This window comes from Varanus komodoensis, unplaced genomic scaffold (assembly GCF_004798865.1).
Source record: "Varanus komodoensis strain SLA01 unplaced genomic scaffold, ASM479886v1 scaffold12, whole genome shotgun sequence".
Lineage (NCBI taxonomy): Eukaryota > Metazoa > Chordata > Lepidosauria > Squamata > Varanidae > Varanus > Varanus komodoensis.
The window spans coordinates 25,133,296-25,149,034 of NW_025335349.1; the positions used below are offsets into that span (position 1 = coordinate 25,133,296).

The following is a 15,739-nucleotide window of genomic DNA, read 5'->3' on the forward strand; positions in this document are numbered from 1 at the left end:
GTGTGGGGAAACTCACTCAAATAGGCTGTGGAACAGACTGGATCAGGTTATCCGACAAGGTCCAGCAGTGTCTTTGACTAATCAAATGATGGGTCATTCTCTGGGGGGAATCAGTGTGATTGATAACTCATTCCTTGTAAGCAGCAATCTTCTAAGCCTGAGCTGCAGGCATTATATTTCTTTTCTTTTCTTTTCTTGGTGGGGGGAGTTAAACCAAACCAAATCCAGGGCAAGCCAACCCACACCAAACCAGAATGGTGGTATTGGCACAATTGGGTTGCAAGCATCTGCTTGTTTTTTCAGAGCAGGCTGTGTGTGTGTGTGTGTGTGTGTGTGTGTGAAGGGGTGGGTGTCAATGGAAACTGCTTGGCTGACGGAAGACAGCTGCAAAAGGTTGCCTGACCTGCAGCACTCCCATTCAGTACACTGGATAATCCAGCACAACTGGCATGGATGGGCACATTGTAAGGTGCGAAAAGCGCTGGACCCCCAGCGAGGACAGTCAGTGTTGATCCCACTTGCAGCTCACGGCAGAAAAACCCTGTTTTGTACACTCGGAGCTTTCTACTGGGAGGGGCCTATTAGTTAGGAAAAACTGATGCAACTATTTAATTGGTTTCCATTTGATTAGCAATGGCATATTTCTTGTGCATGTTTTGTAGTTGCTGTGCTGTGAGCCACTGTGAGGATGCAGGTGTAGTCAGTGGGTATCACATTTTATAACTACGGACATAGATCATAGGTGCCAATATCCAAAGATCATTATCTGCTGGAAGACAGTAGGCAAGTGACATTCACTCATCTTGGAAAATGAAAAGATGGTCACATTACCACCGTAGGCTGACTGTGCTCGAAGGCTCAGGGAGGCGTCTCTGCAGAAGTGACACTTACGTCATGCTTGGCACACCACACCTGCCCGTCCCTGCCTCCTTCAGCAGGCAAGGCTGAGGGGTGGGAGGCAGCAGGGGAGAGGCCCCTCCCAGGGGAAACCTTCTCCGATGCCCATTTCCCCGTACCGTGTAAGCTGCATCCTCACGGGCTGGCATCCCCAGGTAGCGTTCAGAGAAAGTGGCAGCTGTGGAAGGAAACAAAGGAAGGGCACTCCAGAGAAGTTGGGAACTCTTCCAATGGCAGCCTCTGCAGCACAACTACAGTGGGGCAACCCCAACGCAGGGACAGTGGGGCGATTAGTAAATCCTAGACTCTGGATTTAGGGCTCCCCCACCTTCTGCTTGTTCTGCTGAGTCTCTGCCTCACACCTTGCCCTCTGGGCACCACTGATCAGGACAACTGCTGTGGTGGGTCCCCCCTACAACCTGTGAGAAGAGCCACTGCTTTTATCCTTCTGTTTCCCAGGATGGTTCTAAACACAGCCCTGAAGTGGCATGAATTCTTCAGGTAGCAGAACTTAAACTAAATGCTGCACAAAACCAGAACGGCATCTTGGTGCAGGATTTCAGTCTCTTTCAAAATAAAGAGGCAAAGCAAAACATTCTTGCTGCTGCTCACCATGGAAACGAAAGCTGGTGATGGGCGCCACAGCTGCTCCACATTTAAAGAGGTTGTCCAATGTTTCCATAAGCTTCAGTGCTAAAAAGCCTCCATAGGCCTAAAAACAAACATGACCCCTTTATTATTTCTTTAAAATTCAGATGTTTGCAGTTTTAAAAGAAACATTTCCAAAGTAGTATGCCTACTTTAAAATAGAAATCACAATTTTAAACACACAACACAAAAGCAAATAAAAAAATCAGTTGGCAGCTGTTCAGTTAAAATTGTCAGACTATTCAGATGTAAAAATCACTAAGTGCCCAGGCTGACAAGAAAATCTGACCAGAAAATCAAAGACTAACCCATTTGGCCCCAGGCAGACAGAATAGGTAAGGGAGTCCCACAGCTTAATAGATCTCTATTAAATGTCTGTGTGTTTGTAGGGCAATGTCTGGGCACTTTGCAATTCGTTGTGTGGGCAGATGTGCTTGCTTTGCTTTGCTTTGTTTTCTTTCTTTCTTTCTTTTTTGCTCTCTTTGAGACGAATTGATGTTTTACTCAGACCATCTTTTGGTCCCTGTTGTGCTCCTTCCTGGTTCAGTTGTTCTCACACTGATATAAAATGGAAGAAGAGCTGTTTAACTGGAATGCATATTTTTAAAATGTGATCCTTTCAAGAGATGTACAGATATCAGAAATTAAGATGTTGTTCAGTGTCAGCTATGAAATGGACTGCATTTTCTACATTTATCAGCAAATGAATGGGATAAGGCAGGCAGGATCTCTTAAGGTGCAATTCTATGCCTCTTTAGACAGAAAGGTGTTTCCACATAGCTTCAATCACATTGTTGTTGTTTTAAACAAGAGGTGGGCCTGACAGCCACAAAGGAAGATTGTGTCAGCTTTTAGAATTTTTAATTATTTAGTGTATGATGAGTTCATGGTGAGAGAAAGCAAATGTACCTACACAATCTGCACAAATATATACAAAACTTCTGCAGGGGGACAGCAGTAGCCTCATAACTAACCTCCTGATCAGACTATTGTAATGCGCTCTACATGGGGCTGCCCTTGAAGACACTTCAGTTGGTTCAGAATAGATCAGCCAGGGTGCTAACAGGGACCGGCAGAGATACACATATAATGCTGGTCCCGTACCATCTGCATTGGCTTCCAATTGAAGTCCAGACCCAATTTAAGGTGCTAGTGATAACTTATAAAGCCTTAAATGGGCTAGGACCCGGATATTTTTCTCAGCTCTGTGTTTGAGGAACTTCCAATTCAAAAACACTCTGCTGCTGTAGAAGCTGTCTTTTGGAAGTCCCCAGACTGCTTGCCCGGGTACCTAACTGGACACTAATTACCTTCTGCAGAAAGATCTGCAAGTGCGAACCCTTTGTCCTCTACACAAAGGATAGATTTGGTTGGCTGGAAATGTGGCTGGCACAGAAAATGCCAATAATTTTGCAATTGGCATGAGAAGCTGAGCCCTCAGTTACAGAGAAAAAGCAGCCAGGCGAAAAGCACTTCCGTTGGCTAGGGGCAGCCAAAGAGCATGTGATTTACCTTTCCGTAGACTGCAGTGCGCCTTCGATCCACATAAGGGAGCTTGAACAGCCACCTGAAGCAGAAGGAGAAGTCCTGTTAGAGCAACCTCCTGCCCTCACCTGCTACTCATCCCCTGCATTTTCCAAATGCCATCCAAGGAGTACCAGCTCCCCAAGAGTCCTGCCACCACAGAAAAGGCCATTCCCCTAGTTGGCCTCTCAAAGGGCGGGCACCTGGAAGAAGGCCCCAGAGGCTTAGCATCAAGGTTAGCGTAGCTTCTAAAAGTAACTCTTCGTTTACAACTCTTACCAGGCAGGACATTAGGCATAAACAAATGAGGAGAGAAAAATATATCCTTGCCTGCAGATTGGCTGAAATAGTCTTAAAATGTAATGAGGGAGGGTAATGCAGATGGTGACCACAATCTGAAGTCCCCTTACTAAAGAGTATGTACCAGTTAAACTTTATGGGACTTCTGTAGACACATGCACTGTATTACACTGTAAATTAGGTCTTCCCCAACCTGTAACCATCCAAATACATTGGACTACTACTCCCAAAATCCACAAGACTGCTCTGTTGGCTGGGGGAGAGTAGATGGAAAGGAGGAGAAACTGAACAACCAGCTATCTGAGATAAAGGGGTGGGAATGTGGAAAAGGGCATGGCCATCTGGGAAACTCTGGAGGGTTGGACTGGGGCCACTGGTGAGCTGCATTTGGCCTCCTGGCCAGAGGTTGCCTATCCCAGGGACGCATCTAGAGAAGGCTGTCACCACTGTGTAAAAGTCTTCACCCAGCTATCCCAAACGGCAACCCTATTTTCATTTGAGCAGTCTGGAATAATAGAATCGTCAACGCTGCGCTCAGCCTTGCAGCAACAGCATGTCTGACATACGGCTCTCACGCCTGCACTGAAGTGGTAGAGTCTCCTCCCAGGAAGGAGACTCTACCACCTCAAAGGCTGTTTCTCTTTCCTTAACATTTGGGTGAAATCTGTTCACCGCCACGTCTCAACACGTTCCAGTTCTGCCACCCAGAGCAACAATGACAAAGTCTGTTTCAGCGTCTGTGTGTCAGCCCGTTGGATATTTGAAGACCATTATCATGTCCCGTCCCACCCCAACCCTGACTCTTCTCTTCTTCAGGATAAACATATCCAGGAAGCGGGAGCCATCACAAAAAAGACCCAGCTCCACATCCCAGCAAATCTCTTATGTGAGCAGAAGGAAACCTGAAGCAGCACCTCTGAGTCACTGCAGGGCAAGGTATATGAGGAAATGCTCCCTAGGGTTATACAAGCCCCACAGCTATTCAGGACTTTAAACATTAATATTAATAGTGGCCACCCATAGAGAGGAACAGTGCCACTCAGAGGAATCCAATCACCAATCAGAAAGAGTACAGGTTCACAGGTTCGATTAGGCCTATAGGTGGGTCCTATTAGGTCCGATTAGGCCTACAGGTCTGTGGGTCCAATTAGACCTATAGATCACAGGTTCCTCACCTCTAAAATAGCCATATCCTGGGACTGGGCTCTTGCCTGACTCAGCAGGCCCAGGGTTCATTCATATGCCCCATCTCACCAAGAACAGCATCTTTGATCCCTCTGCGGATCCACTTCCCACTGAAGAGTGCGGCCATGAGCTGCGTGTCGAGACTGTCAGGGCAACTTTGTCGATTGCCGACCAGCCACCGCTCACCAGATTTAGCAACCAATGACCTCAGGGTTGGTGCAGGCCGGTCACTTGGAGCAGCGCTGCCAGCTTGCGGCTGACTGTCGCCCAGACACCATGTGAACAGCACCCACCGAAGTGGGAGAGCAGACTTACTCCAACAGAACGATGTGGTTCATGACATCCAGGTAGCCCAGGCGGTGGTTGACCTTGTGCAAGAGCTTGAGTCCCTGGTTGCCAGGGCCCCAACCGTCAAATCGGACCACCACAGCGCCCAAGGAACTAGCAAGCACGGTGTCCCAGCCCAGGTGGAATTCCTCAGTAGCCATCTGGTCTCCTGGGGCTTCTGGGCTGAAAAAAAAGAGCAGGGGTGGACGTTGTAGAGCAGGCCAGCCGCAGGCAAGTTTGCACCTGAATCCACAGTCAAAATGATACTCCCAGGAGTGGAGCTTGCTTGCTTGCTTGCTTGCTTTCTTTCTTTCTTTCTTTCTTTCTTTCTTTCTTTCTTTCTTTCTTTCTTTCACTTTTTCGTTTCACAAAAATGGAGCTGGAGGCAGGAAAAGGCACCTCTTCTGGAATTCACTACTGAAATCTGCCCTTGTTAATATCATGTGCTCTAGGTTGATTTAAAACCACCCTAACGTACCTTCCACTTTAAAAAAAATCTGCTTATATTTGTATTGAATTAAAGTATACATATCAGCACATTGAAACTTTTGAAATGCAGCATTTGGTAGGAAAACTGGAATATTTCCTTGAGGATTCCTTGAGTTTTCAGATGCTAGTGTCTAAATGGGATAAACTTGATTATGTCAATTTTATATTTTGAATGCATTTGACCATGCCTCTTGGGCATTTTCTTTAAAATCTGGAGTTACTTGAGCTTTTCCTACAACAACTTTCCTTCACCTGGCACCCTCTGATTGTGCTGGACCTCAGCTCCCATCAGTCCCAGCAGAATGTCAGGTGGTCAGGGATGATGTCTGCTGTAGTCCAGAGTATATGGGGGATGGGGGAAGGCTGGTCAACAAGATTATTTATGGAGAAATGCCATGTACCTCTTTGCCTACCCACGAATCATAGGCTATAGGCTGAATTCAGCTGGGCTCGGGAACAGGAGACAACAGCGACAGCCTAATCCCCAAATACAGGACTCCCTACCCCTTCCTCTTCCACCCCTTCATGCCTAGACATATTTGATTAACATCCAGCTTGCTGCAATCCCTGGTGATAAGCTCAAGAAGGCACAGTCGCAGGGATGGAGTGAAGGCCCGGGTGCCAGCTGAGGGAGTCGGGGTGTCACTCACAGCATCAGTAGCAGCGGACAGAAGGTGCGCTGGTGTAGTGGTGGCAAGGTCACACGCACAGGCAGGTCTGGGTTGCAGGGGAAACAGGAAAGAAAGGTGATTACGGGGACAGGATGTCGACCCTGTGATCTTCTTCCAACCAGCTCTGTCCTTGCACACTGCCTGGTTATCGCGTGCAAATCCCCACACGGCCACAGTGCTGCAGCCTTGGGAGCTTTGACCCCTCCTGTGTGGCCCTCACAGGTCCCACCATCTACTTCCCATCACGGGGCAGGGGGGGGGACCATTGCATCACCCCCGTTTCCTTTTTTCCCGGGATTATTTTTAAGCTTTACTGCAATAAGTCCACACTAACCTTACCACAACTCCTAGCCACTGCTCTTAGTTTATGTTAGTGCATTGCTGCTTCTCCTCTACCACCAAGCAAGAGGGGCTGGGTCTAGAAACCCTGCGATGCGCATGGAAGGTTCACTGATAAAATGAGACATGCATTATCTTCTCTTCTGTCACCTGTACTTAAACTGAGAGCTTCTTCACACTGCTCTGATACCCTGCAAAAGGGGCTGTAACAATGCCAATTACCCAGCTGAGGGGCTTCACATAACATATTCTCACCATAGTTGGTTAGCTGGTAGGACCAGAATTCTATCAATAGCATCTCCTTATGCAGAAGGCCATCTTGCAAGGGCTGGTTTTCTTCCAGTAGAAGAAAGTCTATGTTGGGGGTTGAGCAGGGACAAGATGAAGGATATCAGTGGGGTTAGTGGTAGTTGGGACCCCCCCCCTCCAAACAACTCATTCCAGATGCCGAGTTTTTAATATCAATACCTCCCTACCCCTTTTGTCCTCTCACGCATATCACAAGGATTCAGCAGCAGGACTGACTTTTCTCTCCCCCCACAGCCAAACTGAGCCCTTTTGCACTAATTTCTTTCCCTTTTCCTCTAACTTTCCAGAGATTGCTTTTCATGATCTCCAGTCTGACAGCTAGTGGCAGCCCCTTTAAAGTGGCTGACTGGCACATTGGAAGGGCTGTCACTGGTCTGTCAAACGGGCAGAGAACTAGGACACAAGTAACCCTCACTGTTGTTGGGGCGAGAGTGAGTGGCAGGTGAATTAGCAGGCTGCAATGGTAAAGAGCAGGGACAGGTCCAGGGGCTCTTGTCACGGAGCCCCTGCAGGGGTATGGAGCTTCGACAGGTACACAGTGATGCCTACCCTGGTCTTTTGCACAATCATGCGAAAAAGTGAGATGCAGATAAAAGGAGAAGGTGAACTAAGCAACTCATGGGAGGACTAGCTCTTGTCTGGATTACTGCAATGCACTCTAGATGGGGCTGACTTTGAAAACAGTCTGGAAACTTCAGTCGATTTAGCTGTTGATGGGGACTAGCCTAGGAGAGTGTATTATGCCAGTCCCCATTCAGCTGCACTGGTCGCCAGTGGAATCTGGGCCTGACTCAGAGTGCTAATATTAGCATTCAAAGCCCTAAACTGCTTGGGGCCAGGTTATTTGAAGGAAGGCCTCATCCATTTGTACCCTAACCTGGGCTCCAAGATCAGATTTTGAGGTCCTTCCCAGGGAGCCCTCTCAAAAGGAAATAAGGAGGGTGGCAACAGGAGAAGAGCTTTCTTGGTTGTGGCACCCTGTTTATGGAACGCACTCTCCAAAAAGGTATATCTTGGCACCTACTCTTTTTTTCTTTTTGGCCCCAGGTGAAACACTTTATTTTCCAGGTATTTTAACAGTTAATTTTTACTCTAGTTTTAGTACTGTATTTTATCATGTACCTCTGTTCCAACTGGATTGGGTTTATTGTTACTGTTTTATTGGTTTTATTGTTTTGCCATTTTATTTTATTTTTTTTTCAATTTATATCCTGCCTTTTTCCTTCAAGGGGCTCAAGGCAGTTTACATCATTCTCCTCCATCTTATCCCCACAACAACAACCCTGTGAGGTGGGTTGGGCTGAGAGTCTGTGATTGGCCCAGAGTCACCCAGTTGGCTCCACAGCTGAGCGGGGACTAGAACCCAGGTTGTCTGAGTCCCAGTCCCATGCTCTTAACCGCTACACCACACTGGTTGTTCCACTCTTCTTGTTTACATGTTTTTTAAAACTTTGTTAACTGCCCAGACAGCATTTTGGCTGTTGTGTGGTATAAAAATGAAATAAATAAAAATACATAAATACCCCAAACCAGCACACACCTTGCCCCTAAATCAGAGCTTTGTGGACTCACACAAAGCACAAATATATCATGCTTTATCAAGTAGTCAGATGGTTTTTATCATCACACATGCAGACTGACAACAAAAATAACCCGGGGAAGAGTTCCTCATTAAAAAGGAATCATAGCATCATAGAATAGTAGAGTTGGAAGGGGCCATGAAGGCCATCGAGTCCAACCCCCTGCTGTTGCAGGACACCATGTTACACCATCCCACTCAGGTGGCTGTCCAGTTTCTTTTTTAATGTCTCTGGTGTGGGAGAGCCCACCACCTCTCTAGGCAGCTGGTTCCACTGTCCTATTGCTCTGACAGTGAGGAAGCTTTTCCTGATGTCCAGCCTGAATCTGGGTTGTTGCTACTTGAATTGATTATTCTGTGTCCTACACTCTGGCATCAGCAAGAAGAGATATTGACCTTCCTCCTTGTGAAAGCCTTTGAGGTACTTATAGAGGGATACCAAAGAAAAAGAAAACTGAGGGGGCAAGGCAAGGCCCTTTCTTTTAGTTTGGATACGCACCATGGGGATTAGCTGTAGAGTGAACAGAGACTTGAGGAATTCCAGGTCCTGTAGAATGAAAAAATATCCAAAATCTAGCCATGATAAGTTGTGTTCAACATAAGACTTTATTTTTATTTATTTATTTATTTTTCGATTTATATCCTGCCTTTTTCCTACAAAGGGCTCAAGGCAGCTTATATCATTCTCCTCCTCCATCTTATCCCCACAACAACAACCCTGTGAGGTAGGTTGGGCTGAGAGTCTGTGACTGGCCCAAAGTCACCCAGTTGGCTCCATGGCTGAGCGGGGACTAGAACCCAGATCGTCTGAGTCCCAGTCCCATGCTCTTAACCACTACGCCACACTGGCTCTCTTCCACAACACTGTTAATATTAGCATTTTGTTGCTTTAAGAAGAGAGGCAGAACCTCAGGCCTGGGTCCCAAATCTAGCCCTCCAGGGGTGCCCAGGTGGGCATGCCCACCCTCACTTCGCCGGACCCCACCCCAGCTTTTCCCCTATTTTTCTTCTTCTGAAAAAAATGAAATTCCTCTCCTGCTTCCTTATCAGCAAGAATTTTAGCTAAATGATGTTGAAATTCTAGGTATTTTAGTCCTAGAATTGGTATTAGAATAGCCCTAGAATAGCTCTAATTGGAATTAGAATAGTCCTAGTATTTTAGCCCTAAATTCACTGCCCACCCATGGGAAGTGACCATCTTGAAAGCTTCTCTGAAATGGAATTTGGCTCTCAGCTGAAAGAAGTTCAACACACACATTTGTCTTTAGAACATCCATCATCTTTCATTCGATCCAACATTGACTGGATTGTGTGCCCTATAGAGAAACCAGATTTCTTCTTTTTCCTTTCAAGCATAACATTGTCAGTATCTGCACAGTATCTTGCATCGCTCCTGCCTCCCACTATCCTCCCGTCCTTCCTGAATCTGAGGACTGCTAAAGCACAAGGGAAGGTTGCAAGCATGTGTGAGTTGTTCCCTCCTCAGACTTGCGAGTAATCAAGATACCGCCTATTTCGGCTTCGAGTCCAAACATTGTTGACACTGCCGTTAGTGAGGCACAAATATCACAGTACACATATTTTGGTGTGTGCACATTTCTTCATGCGCTTGTAGGTAGGAGGGCATCCTCTTGCAGAAACCTACCTTTGCAGAACAGTGTAAAATACTCCATCTGAGGGCTGAAACTGGCATCAACGAAAGAACAGCCGGGTCGCAGGCCGCACGTCACGCACGAGCGGTTGAAGGAGCCATCAAGATCCACGCTGCTCAGGAAGAAGTGGGGAGGGGAGAAGCCCCCTTTCTCAAGTGGCTTTCACTTGCCCAGAGACATTCCTGCCAGCCGCCCGGACCCCTACGATGGAAGAGGGACGCTGGCCTCCTCCAGTCCAATCCCTTCATCACCAACAGCTGCTAAGTTGGCCAAAGGGATGCTGTGCTAGAGAGCTGAGGAAAGCAGCATGGTGCATCCTCTTCCTTAATTAGAAACTCTCCTCAAAATGCACTTTTCCAGGATGACTTTAGTCCCCAGGCCTGACTCCAGCTCACTCTGAAGCTAAGACTAAGCACATGCACAGTCAGTGCAGCAGTGACATATCCCTCCCCTGACTGTTCTTGCCTTCACTTCCCTCCTCTTTCTCTGCTGTTGCCCCTGTGTTGCGTCTTAGACTGTAAGTTCCTTGAGGCAGGGACTCACCCTCTTTTATTCTGTAAAGTTCCTGGCATACTGATGGAACCCTATACATAATGGTGTAGAACCTTGACTTTGGTATAAACTCAACTAGGGGGAAGGCACTATTCTCCCAGCTTCAGCGTGTCATCTGGCAAATGGGGATAACAACAATAACAGCAACAAGCTTTAGATGGTGGTTATAAGCAGTGCTTTTTTTGTAAGAAAAAAGGTGCCGAAACTCATGAAATTATTTACCTTTCATACGTAGTCAATCACCGTACACACACCCACACACATCAGTTGTGTAACGAAACATAATGGTCGCCACCCGCAGTAAGCTCAACGCGCGACCACACGACCAATCACAAGCCAAGCAGTGCCACAAGCTGAGCAGCGCCATCACAACCAGTGCGGACAAAGTACGCATGCATCGGATTCGACACACAACCAGCCCGCATGCACCGTTTTAATGATTTTGCCGCCGACCTGCTACGCTCAACAGGGCAATTCAAATCCACGTGGACCAAACATCAAATTTTCAAATGTTATTTTTAAAACTTGGAAAATCTGTCGAAAAAAGGTGCCAGAACTCTGTTCCGGTGCGTTCTATGACAAAAAAAGCGCTGGTTATAAGGATTACTGAGATTATGTACCTGAGGGGCACAGAACCTCTGTTCTTCTGATGGCCATTCTGCCTTCCACTAACCTCACCCCTTCCTCCCACAATCACTGATCATTTCCTAGCTTTTGTGAAATTTTCCCCTCTCAAAACAGGTTGAAATCCCTCTCCTAAGGCTTAGTTACTAGCAGTAAGAACTTTAAGTCAAAATATGCTGGCATTTGGGGTATTTGAATCCACTACATTGGCCTCACCTACCACCCACCCCGAGAACTTTTTTTGGGGGGGTGGGGAAGCACTATCTCAAAACAGTCTAGCAAGAACTGGGCATACTCGGTGACTTGTTGTTGTTAGTCGCGAAGTCGTGTCCGACCCATCGCGACCCCATGGACAACATTCCTCCAGGCCTTCCTGTCCTCCACCATCCCCCGGAGTCCTCTCAAGCTCACACCAACTGCCTCAGCGACTCCACCTCACTCCCTGCTGTCCCCTTCTTCTTTTGCCATCTATTGTTCCCAGCATTAGGCTCTTCTCCAGGGAGTCCTTCCTTCTCATTAGGTGGCCAGAGTATTTGAGTTTCATCTTCAGTATCTGGCCTTCTAAAGAGCAGTCAGGGTTGATCTCCTCTAGGACTGACTGGTTTGATCGCCTTGCGGTCCAAGGGACTCACAAGAGTCTTCTCCAGCACCACAATTCAAAGGCCTCAGTCCTTTGGCGCTCAGCCTTCCTTATGGTCCAGCTTTCACGGCCATACATTGCAACTGGGAAAACCATAACCTTGACTATACACACTTTTGTTGGCAGGGTGATGTCTCTGCTTTTTAGTATGCTATCTAGATTTGCCATAGCTTTCCTCCCCAGGAGCAAGCTTCTTTTAATTTCTTGGCTGCAGTCCCCATCTGCGGTGATCTTGGAGCCCAGGAAAATAAAACCTGTCACTACCTCCATTTCTTCCCCATCTATTTGCCAGGAAGTGAGAGGACAGGATGCCATGATCTTAGTTTTCTTAATGTTGAGTTTCAAGCCAACTTTTGCACTCTCCTCCTTCACCCGCTTCAAGAGGCTCTTTAGTTCCTCACTTTCTGCCATTAGAGTGGTATCATTTGCATATCTGAGGTTGTTGATATTTCTCCCAGCAACCTTAATTCCAACTGGTGCTTCATCTAGCCCCACCTTTCTCATGATGTGCTCTGTATATAAGCTAAATAGGCAGGGCAACAGTATGCAGCCTTGCCGAACTCCTTTCTCAATTTTGAATTAATCAGTGGTTCCGTGTCCAGTTCTCACTGTTGCTTCTTGACCCACTGACTTAGCTTCAGACAAATTTATAAGCCCTACTCTAGGGCTGAATGCAGGCTGTCATTGAACAAAAGGCTGTTGTTGAGATAAAGGTTTTTGTGTTGTCTGAAACTAGTCACTGAGTATGACAAGATAACAACCCACAAATCACAAACCAGCAACAAAGCATGGACTCTCGTCAGAGATCATTTGTGGTTATCAAGCCATGATTTTTAGCATAGGTGGAATCAGACGACACAATGACTCATATTTCAACAACCCATGTTTCAACAACAACCCGCACCTGATCTTCTGAAACTAATTATCACTAGTCTGTGTGTGTGTGTGGGGGGGGGGGGATGAAAACCATGGGGAGGGAGGAACAGTATGGCATTTCCCAGGAGAGGTCATGGCTGGCTGCCACCCTGTCTGAACAGGAGAACTCCCTTCAGATTGAAACATTTTGTTGCAAGATCCCACTGGTGACTATACAAATTCCCAGCACTCTTAGCAAGAGGTGGGCCAATCTACTTACCTGTACAGATGTCTCGCACTGGGCCTGTCTTCTGAACTCAGGAAATACCTAGGAACAAAGACAAGGGCAGCTAGACCGTGTTTTCCCCACTTACTCCATGTTCTGGGGGTGCCAAGGGGATTGTGGTTTCTGGGTACTCACAGCCTCTTCCTCTTCTCATCATATGCCAGGATCCTGGTGACATCCCAGCTCCCAGAGGTGAGGAGGCGCATCGTGCTCAACTTGCGCCTGGTCTGGCAGCAGAAAGAGGAAACATGATGAGGTTCATATGTACTCCCCAGAAATATCATTAGGCACATCAGAATTTTTTCTTTTATTTTTTTAACTGTGTTTTTTTTAAAAGTGTTGCATGAGCCCTAGCATGAGATGGGAGCTCCCTGGACAGGTATGCTGTTGGACAGGAAATACACCTGTAATATCTGCAGAGCAGCCGGGGCCGTGAAGTTGCCGACTGGATGTGACCGGGGCCTTGCTTTACCTGGGTGGAGAGCATGGTGATATGGTGGAATTCTCCTTGGGCGCCCTGCTTCACGGGCACCGTCAGAAACAAGGTCTCGGCATCTTCGGAAAAGACAGGCACTCCCTGCTGGGATACATAAGGAAAGGGCTCGGGGTGAACTGCAGATCATCGCAGGTGAGCCATACGCAGGATCTGTTTAGGGGGTGTTATTGGGCAAAGGGATCGCTGGTGAGCCCCCATCTCTGTCCCTGCGCCCACCTGGTACAGCACTGTATCAGGGCTCTTACCTTCATGTCCACCCAGGAGTCCGATGTCACTCTGTATTTCTAAGGGAACAGGCATGGTTAGAAAGCAAAGCTTGTGGGAGGGACAGAACACGTCCAGGCCGATTCCACACAAGGCTGAGCATCCACTTGCACTGCCTCCCAGCTTCCCAAGGGGAACCAGGGGAGCACCGCAGAGAGTCAGACGCCTGCCCATCCCGGCTTTGCTAAGAGCATAAATGAGGAGGGGCAGAGAAGACCAGCTGGCTCATCCGGCGTGCTGGAACCCGAGCCCGCAGGCACAGAGCCGCCCAAGCGGAAGCACGGCCGCGGCTCCTTCCAGCCAGGCTCACCTCAGCACAGGCTCCGGTGGCCGCTTCGCACAAGCTCCACACAGACATGTTCTGCGGCCTGTTCAGCCACCGCACAGCCAGCCGGGCAAGGGCCACCCACTTCACCATGGTGATGTAATATTCCCTGAGGAGGAAACGGCAGAGAGATCAGAATGGCCCGGGTTCCCCCAGAGGTGGATGGGCTGAGGGGCAGGAGGGCATCTGGGCCCTGGCCCGCTTTCTGGTCCTGCATCGTGTCATGTCCCAGGCAGAAAATGGCTGCTTCTGGACTGGTGTGGCCTTCCAGGCACAAAAATGAGTAGAAGCCCTCTCGTGCCGTTGAGGATCAGGGGCTCAGGTGAAGGAGGAAGAAAATATGCTTCCAATGTGGCCGGCACCTCTCCTAAATGCTTCTGTGATGCTATGGAAGCTCACATGGACCACCTGCCCCTTGGGACCATGAGGATGTTAGCACCAGTCCAGCCTTCCTCCATCCGCACAAACCTTCATGGTCCCTCTTTCCATTCCTGCCAGTTCCCCTTGTTATTTCTCTCCTGCAGCCCTTTTCCTCGTTTTTTCCCTGCCTTCCCTATCCCTTGCTGGCTCTAATGCCTCAACATTATTCATTTTTCTTTTCAAAAGGTTATTTGAAGGGGGCAGGGAGTGAAAAGCTGTCTGGTCAGCTGCGGAGGCACCTGTGAAACTGCTGCTCCAAGGACTTTAAGAAGCTTAAGGTTCTTTCCAAGGGCAAGTCTGTACTGAGATGGAGCAAGCCATTGGGGTTTTTAATTTTAATTTTATTTATTGCATTTATATCCCATCTTTTTTTTTCCTTTTGAGGAATTCAGGATGGCTTATATAATTCCCCTCCCTTCCCAATCTTATCCTTACAACAACCCTGTGAGGTAGGCTGGGCTGTGAGTCTGTGACTGGCCCAAAACCACCCAGTGAGCTCCATGGCTTAGTGGGGACTTGAACCCAGAGCTCCTGAGTCCTGGTCCCTCACTCTTAACCGTGACCCCACTGGATTTTAGTGCTACGCAACTCCCTCCATTCCATTAGTGTAGCAGCTTGTAAGCATTTAAGAAATAATGAAAAATTTAAAAGCCAACAATAGGCTTTTTTGACAAATTACTGTTATACACACAAACACACACACACAAAACCTATGTTAATTTGGTGTTAAATTTTACATTGCAAACTATTTTTACTATAAGTTTAATATGATGTATCTTTTATTTCTATATGTAAAGTGCTGTCATGAACTGCCCAGCGAGCTTTGGCTCGTGTGCAGTATAGAAATTAAATAAATAAATAAATAAATATGATAAATGATTAACAACAATACATTTAGGAACTAATCAATCTAACAGGATATTTTTCTGTTTTCTAATCTGGATATTTTATATTTCAGCTTTGTTCATTTATTTATTAGGTGTATATGCAAACTAATCTATAACTTGAAAAATATTCTTGAGTAGTGAACAATAAAAATAAACAATTGACATATAAAATAATAAAAATAAGAATATTAAAAATCACATTATACAGATACTTGGTCCTTTGGTGTAGTTATATATATGTGAGTATAAATGAATGTAAAGGGCAAAATATTAACCTAGAAATGTAGGTGAAGAAAGAGCAAAATCTCATGTACTGGCTATATATCCTGAGGCTTTACGGCAGCTTGCTCTGGATCCTGGGACCTGTAAAATTCTACCTTATATCACCTCTTTTTGTTGTTGCCTTCCAGTCTCCCCTTCTTCACCTACACATGATTAAACACACACATTTTAGTTGCAGAGATGGGGAG

The 15,739-nt window shown here is 46.9% G+C and overlaps 1 protein-coding gene across 5 annotated transcripts in view; it reads right to left on the bottom strand.

Moving 5' to 3' along the window:
• Window positions 1-15,739, bottom strand: part of LOC123019221 (inactive dipeptidyl peptidase 10-like) — a 43,042-nt gene that overhangs the window by 7,044 nt on the left and 20,259 nt on the right. For 4 of the 5 annotated variants that reach the window (XM_044421913.1, XM_044421916.1, XM_044421915.1 and 1 more), the window contains 13 exons: window positions 13,948-14,071; window positions 13,619-13,657; window positions 13,350-13,457; window positions 13,013-13,104; window positions 12,872-12,919; window positions 9,914-10,032; window positions 8,768-8,815; window positions 6,636-6,734; window positions 6,021-6,087; window positions 4,870-5,064; window positions 3,058-3,112; window positions 1,510-1,609; window positions 1,017-1,075 (listed from right to left, as the gene is read on the bottom strand). In XM_044421913.1, the coding sequence (XP_044277848.1) occupies window positions 1,017-1,075; window positions 1,510-1,609; window positions 3,058-3,112; window positions 4,870-5,064; window positions 6,021-6,087; window positions 6,636-6,734; window positions 8,768-8,815; window positions 9,914-10,032; window positions 12,872-12,919; window positions 13,013-13,104; window positions 13,350-13,457; window positions 13,619-13,657; window positions 13,948-14,071 (1,153 nt within the window). The remainder of the gene's footprint in view (window positions 1-1,016; window positions 1,076-1,509; window positions 1,610-3,057; window positions 3,113-4,869; window positions 5,065-6,020; window positions 6,088-6,635; window positions 6,735-8,767; window positions 8,816-9,913; window positions 10,033-12,871; window positions 12,920-13,012; window positions 13,105-13,349; window positions 13,458-13,618; window positions 13,658-13,947; window positions 14,072-15,739) is intronic. The other variant, XM_044421914.1, reaches the window with a different exon arrangement.